This window comes from Tauraco erythrolophus, chromosome 17 (genome assembly GCF_009769465.1).
Source record: "Tauraco erythrolophus isolate bTauEry1 chromosome 17, bTauEry1.pri, whole genome shotgun sequence".
Classification (NCBI taxonomy): Eukaryota; Metazoa; Chordata; class Aves; order Musophagiformes; family Musophagidae; genus Tauraco; species Tauraco erythrolophus.
This window is the reverse complement of record NC_141481.1, coordinates 16,013,559-16,020,442: the sequence shown is the minus strand read 5'-3', so window position 1 is coordinate 16,020,442 and position 6,884 is coordinate 16,013,559. Positions and strand designations below refer to the sequence as shown.

Below are 6,884 nucleotides of genomic sequence, written 5' to 3'. Positions count from 1 at the left end.
ACCATACTTTTCCACATTTTGTTAAAATGGGATCATCAAGCTGGCTCTTGAGTTCTGTTCTGCACTCAGTTCTGATGTAATAAGAAACTCAACCCCAACTGCTGCTCTGCACCATGTTCAAAGTGAGCAATGCTCTGCAGAGACTGATGCTCTAGAACAACTGCCTTGTTCTAGACTATCAGGGTAGAACACCATAAAGCTGACGACGAGTTTCTTCTAGCAGTAGGTTTGTAAAAACCAACTAAGATTTGTATTCATTTGCCTGCATTACTTTCTGGAAAATCTTTTCTAGAAATAATATGCTATGATTAATTGCAGGGTTTTTTAAAAATAAAATATTGGAATATTTAAAAGACATTATATTATTTCTTCTAATATTGCAATATCCATATTATAATAATGTACATTTAAATTTAAAAATCAGCTATGTCGTTGGTCAATTTGTAATACTGGTATTACTGTGATTATTTTAGATGTATAAATAAAGTTGTGAATGTTCATTTTCTTCTAGTGATAACGTGAGATTTTTGCCACTCAGACACAGAATATGGTTGCTTGTTATTAATCATCTTTTCCTGCTTAGTGAAAAACGATCCACAGAGCTTGCAGAATAAGCAGAGAAGACATGAAAATGTCTGTAAGATAAAGATATTTCATCTTGTTGAAAACAAAAGGCAGGATGAAATCAGAGAGGGAAATTGTAAGGAGAATTTAGGAGGATCACAACTTCATATACGCGTTTAATGAAAATAAACTGTACCCATAAAGAAATACATACAAACACCCGTGATACCTTTTTATCAGCTTGATGGATTTGAAGGCCTCGTCCATGTCTCCAGCAGTCAGATGGAAGCTGAAGTTCAGCATGGCATCCCGGGTAGCCTTATCACAGTCTCCCAATCCAACAAAATCTCTCATGGGTCTTCTCGCAGCCATCTGGGAGATCTTGATTGAGTCAGACTCTGCTTGTCCTTTCTCAGCTTCTCCTGGCTAAAATGAGAACGTTATCGCTTAGGTATCACGTAGGTTGAAACTTACTCCTTTGTACATGTAATTAATAAAATTATTTCCACTACTGCCCCAAGTTTTCTATTTCTACAGGACCATGATCAGTAGTGACAATAGCTGTGATGTTTCAGAACTACCCAAATTATGGAATGTCATAGAAGAGATTAGCATGTCATAATGAACCATCACAGCACATCAGTGATAGTCTGGAGATTGGCAAAATACCACAGGAGAGGCAGCCTCCTATTATTATGGTCATAATCATTATTATTAACATTAATATATTATTATTATTATGAATATGATAATAACTATTATTTTAAGTCCCCAGATTTCTGGAGATTTCAGATAAACCTTTGCCTAAGGTTAGTCTCTGCTCAAAAAGGAATCTGCTGTTCTGCAAGTTACCTATAGAAACCCAATTATTTTATTCTTGCCTTCATGTGAAGCTTATGAATACTAAAGCTCGGATTCAAATCCTTCCCCATGCAACTGGCAGTTTTGAAGCCTCTGGAGCTTCAGAGATACTTTCACCCACCACTGAAAGGCAGCTCAAAGCAATTTAAGCATTATTCAGAAAAGGAATAAAGTCAATCAGCAATATCAAATGATCTGTTGAGTAGGTAACACGGCAAATTTCACAAGCCAAACACAGTGGAAAATCATCTGAGTCATGAAGGACACCAGATTTCACATGTACTCTCCCCCAGCTGTAGAGTTAGATAACTAAATATTAAGGTTTCCAGAAGCCAATTAAAAACTATTATTATACAATGAAAGAATAGATACAGTAAAACACAGAAATCGAAAGTGCAAATGTGTTCGACTACAAATTTGGGTAATTTCTGGAACCAGGACAGAAAAGACATTATCGTGAATAAGGAGAAACCCTGGAATGAAATTTGGTCAAAACAGACTTGTTACCCCAACTCAATTTGCCATATTTCAAGCAGACTCTGTTCATATACTAAATCATGTTTCCAAAATGATTTATTATATAACAAGTGAGGCAGTGACTAAGATACAGCAACCTACTGAGGGAAGAAAGCGGAAACAGAAGAGAGAAAAGCAGAGAATGAAGGAAGAGGAGCAAAATAATGCAGATACTTACAGGTTTATAGACACATCCCCTCCGAAAAAATAACTAATGGCAGCAAAAATCCATACAGAGTTAAAAAAAAAATAAAAAGAGAGAGAGACATAACAACAAAGTAAAATAGCATGAGACATGATGGGGGGAAGTGTTGAAAGAAAGGTTAGAAAATGCAGCAGATGACTTTTGACCTTTCAAATTAAGGGAAAAAGGAAAGTAAAACAAAGTGCAACTCTAAAAGCTGGATCTGCCCAGGAAGAGTGACAACAGTCAGGTCTTTGGAGGGGGGGTAAATTGCAAAGTACTGCTCTGAATCTAAATATATTAAGTAGAAAAACATCTAGATACGTTTTCCCTGTTTAACACTACACGAAATTCGATTTACATGACCACACTGGTTTGCCTTATTTAGAAGATTTAGAGGATTAGAAGTCCCATTAATATTGAGCTCCTGCAGACTTCACAAATATCAATGCCCTGGCAGAATAAACAGACTCTTTCAAGCTCCCCCTACCCGAAGGGAGCAGTGCAAATCCTCGTCTTACCAGGCACTAAGCACCTCAGCTCAGAGCTGAACCAGCACACCAATTTGTAGGCTGCATTTCTTCCAGCGTGCACGGTATTGTTTACCCCAGCTGCAATTTTGGATCCATATCCAAGTTTCAGACGTTAAAGCATGCACTCCTGGTGTTGGTAGCACAGAGGCATCTGGTGACGGTGCAAGATGAGCATTCTTGCTCTCTTTGGCACTCTGTGGGGATTAAGCTTCCTTCCAGCAGGTACTGGGTTCCTTCTGCTGAAGCTAGTAGCAAGTGTCCCCTCTTATGGCCTATGTGAAGTTGAGACACACGCCTCCCCTGCTGGCAATAGGCATGTGACTACATAAAGCACAAAGAATTTTTTTCACATCCCTTTTTCAGTTGGATTTCCCAGTAATGACCGTGTCTCCTATGCTGGTATGTGGCATGCAGTTTGCAACACAACACCCACGAAAAGCCAATTCAGTGCAATTTCCACAGTGCTTCCAAGCACACCCACATCAGAATTATCTTTATGTCTTTTCTACCTGTCATTGGAGTTGCTCTACTTACCCCAGACTCGATTTGGTTAAATTTGATCCCTATGCAGTGAAAAGTCTGAACTTCTGGGAAACAACGAATTGTGAAAGATTTCCTCACCTTTTTTGCAAAGTAATAATGTGGGACCTCTATGCCCAGAAGAACCTGGTAGGACGAAGGCAATGGAAAGCTGTCCTGAAGCAAAAGGCCATGCTCTTCAGTACTGAAGAACGACACAATCCAAACATCCATCTGGAAAAGGAAGCAAAGCGTTATTTTAGTTTCATGCTGCAATATCCTTCTTTCATTTTGTTTTTATTTTCCATATTCACTTGGCAGAACCTTCTCTTCAAATAATGACATATACATTCACGCGCACACTCGCTGGAGAGGGCAGAGCTGCACTCTTCCTCCCTGTAGTAAGCAGCCAAGGACTCACTCTGCATGACAGACTGTTCCTACTGCAAAGGAACCTCCACCTCTGCCTTCCAGGAACCAACTTCACCAGCTGTGAAGATGGAAGTCCCTGGCCACAGACTGCTGCTCTAGAAGTCTCTGACTCAGGTCAAAGAAATATCCCAACTGTTTTCAACAATTTTTTTTTTTTTAAATACTACATTATTTTATAATTTCAGCATGTCACTGAATGCTTTGAGTTCCCAGGGAACAGAAATATACCAGCCATTTAAAAATAGTTTCTGTAACAGCTTAAATCTTGACCTGACTAAAGTCAAAACGAAGCATTTCTTTCCAACTAAAGGCAATCAGACTTCTCATTTCTTAAAGGATACAGCTAAAAGTTCTGTTGACTAAGGGCCAAAAAGTAAGCTGCATCCTTTCTAACTTTATTTTTCAACTTTATGTAGAAGCCAAACATTTTTACTTGTTTACATTAGGAATATTAGGTTGCAGTGTTCTCTTTGCTGGAAGACCCTAGCAAGGTCTTTTGAGACATTCCTACTCCATTCCTCCTTTCTACCTTGATTTCCCATGATTTTTCTAAAGTCATTTCAACCAATAAAAGAAATAAAGAGCTTTCTATCTCTAACTGGAAGAGGTTTAACTAAAATCGTGCACAAATCAGGAAACTTTAACTCAACATAGACATTTCAAATCAAAGGAATATTTGCGAAGGACAGGCAGCTCTGTACAGACAAAATGGTAAGGGCTGCAACAAGGACATCAGCAGGGGAAGTGGGGAAGAATTGTTGGTCTGATGAAAAAAATCTTTGATTAGATCATTTCTGATCAAATCTTTTTTTCCTAACATAAAAAAAGACCATAAAAGACAATTTGGGAAGCACTATAAATATGTAGGATGTCTGTCCAGCAAAGCAGAAGATGGCAAGAACTGGGTGGGAAGAGCATACTTCACTGTTCACCTTAACGGTAGGGTCTCTGTTATTCTATCAAATTAATTCTTGCTGCTAAAAGCGGACTCAAGATATAAAATCTGCATTTTTTTTTTTTTAATGAGAATAAGTATCAAACCTCTAGATTATCAATTCACCCCCAGTACTGTCACCTGAAAACTGTAGTCCAGACACAAGCCTGCATTACGATCATCCTCAAAATTCTAGCACAGATGAAGAAATCACTTCTTTTTCTTCGTCACCGTATGCAAGCTGGGGCTAAACCAGAAAGCTAAAGCACAGTGACTGCCTGCAGCCACGGACACCAAACACACAGTTTCACTACTCATTTTTGTACAAGATGACACGTACTACCAACTCCCACATCCTTAATGAAAGACCGATGATTTATTACTTGGACAGAGAGAGCTCCACGTAAAGCAAGGTAAAACAAACAAACAAAACCACCATACTGTGCTCTCAGTTTGGTTTTTCTTTTGGTCTGGAGATTGTAGGCCTGTTTCAGGAATTGCTTCACATACAAAGAGTCTTGGTTCACTCTGGTCCCAGAAATGGCAAGCAGGGACGTGACTGTGCAACTCTGGATACTCCACAACAGACCTACCGAAAGACAAGAGAAAAAAATACGTAGAAAGGGAGACAAAATCATTCCAGTTCATTCAGTGCATGCATGTAAATAAAGGTCTAACCAAGGGATAATCTTCAGATCTGATCAGTTATCTATAACCAGTTCCTCTGCATTGCAACATTAACCATATACATCTTCCTACCTCCTAACACCTTACACCTGGCAACGCCACTTCCAGTTTGCTTTGTATACATTAATGGTGACTACAGGACACAACACACTTCTGTAGGAAAAAAGCTGCCTCCACTGAAATTACATGTCCTACAGAAATACTTGAACATCCTTCAAACGATCCACCTTAGCGACTGCTAGCCGTGTGGCTACTGTAACATGGGGACTGCCTCAGCTCTGTCCTCTGGGGGGTTTTACAACCTGCCCCAGGGTGCCCACTGACAGCACTGCTGGGAATGCCCAGCCAGGCTGAAGAGAGCTTGGGACACTGATGTGCATTAGACGAGCAGTGAAGAGGGAGTTTCTGGTACATGTGTCTCACGTTCAGATCCAGCCAAGCAGCGGTCATAAGAGATCACGACTAGACAATTGTGATCAAACTGATGGGGGAAAAAAAATAAGAAATTAGTTTATATTCTCAGGCAATAGATCTCTCTCTTCAGCAGAGAGACCTGGGCGTGCAGCATGACCAATGCTTTGAACTGCTGGGCTTCCCAGGGCTGAGGGAAACTCCAAAGCTGCAGCTGAACCTGACCTGCAGTTGGGGGACTTCAGTCTAGACACAGAATCACAGAATGGTTTGGGTTGGAAGGGACCTCAAAGACCATCCAGTTCCAACCCCCCTGCCATGGGCAGGGACACCCTCCACTACACCAGGTTGCCCAAAGCCTCATCCAACCTGGCCTTGAACACTGCCAGGGATGGGGCAGCCACAGCTTCTCTGGGCAACCTGTGCCAGTGCCTCAGCACCCTCAGAGGGAAGAATTTCTTCCTTAGATCCAATCTAATTCTCCCCTCTTTCAGTTTGAATCCATTGCCCCGTGTCCTGTCACTACACACCCTTGTAAAAAGTCCCTCTGCAGCTTTCCTGTAGCCCCTGTAGGTACTGGAAGGTGCCACAGTTCATTCCCTTCCCTCAGCACTGTGCTTGAACCTTCTACTGGCTATGAAGAATTCCGAGGCACTGTTAAGCACAAGGACAACTCCTGCAGCTTTAGGAAAGCCACCCTCTGGCAGCAGTTTAAACACACGAGATTTCACCACCTCCTTTGGGCAATCAAACACTACTTCAGTGCCAGGCGTGTTAAACTGCAGACATACAGAATCAGACTATAGTAGCAATGGCCTAGGATTCTTCCGAAAAAAATACAGATTATAAAGAGGCGTCAAGTTTTTAAAAAGAGAGCAACCAAAGACTTCATTAAAATATTTTTCTCATTTGCTGTCACCACTGAAGGGTGGACTTTGGAGGGAGGATTGGAATAGGGCTGGAAGGCAAATTAAGGGAGAAATTCGACGGGATGCAGAAATACATGATAATCCACACCACTGAATTCAAAGTAAATTACTCCCAAACTGAAAAACAGTATTTGTGTAAAAAAAAACGGGAGTGTTTAGATTCTGCCTCAGGAGGAGAGAGAGAAGAGGAAGAAGTGTAGATTATTATTAGTTTCTGGTGAGTTTACTCATTGCAATTTCAAGACACTTTAAAATGAAACACAGATAAATGGATTATTCATGCCGACACCTTCCAGCATTTAAATAGCAGGGAA

At 40.6% G+C, this 6,884-nt stretch overlaps 1 protein-coding gene across 2 annotated transcripts in view; it reads right to left on the bottom strand.

Moving 5' to 3' along the window:
* The window catches only part of IFT140 (intraflagellar transport 140), an 80,850-nt gene that overhangs the window by 47,972 nt on the left and 25,994 nt on the right, over positions 1-6,884 (bottom strand). The window contains exons 15-18 of one of the 2 annotated variants that reach the window (XM_086622100.1): positions 4,985-5,132; positions 3,280-3,411; positions 2,120-2,152; positions 794-990 (exon numbers count right to left, since the gene is read on the bottom strand). In XM_086622100.1, coding sequence (XP_086478226.1) covers positions 794-990; positions 2,120-2,152; positions 3,280-3,411; positions 4,985-5,132 — 510 coding nt within the window. The remainder of the gene's footprint in view (positions 1-793; positions 991-2,119; positions 2,153-3,279; positions 3,412-4,984; positions 5,133-6,884) is intronic. The other variant, XM_086622101.1, reaches the window with a different exon arrangement.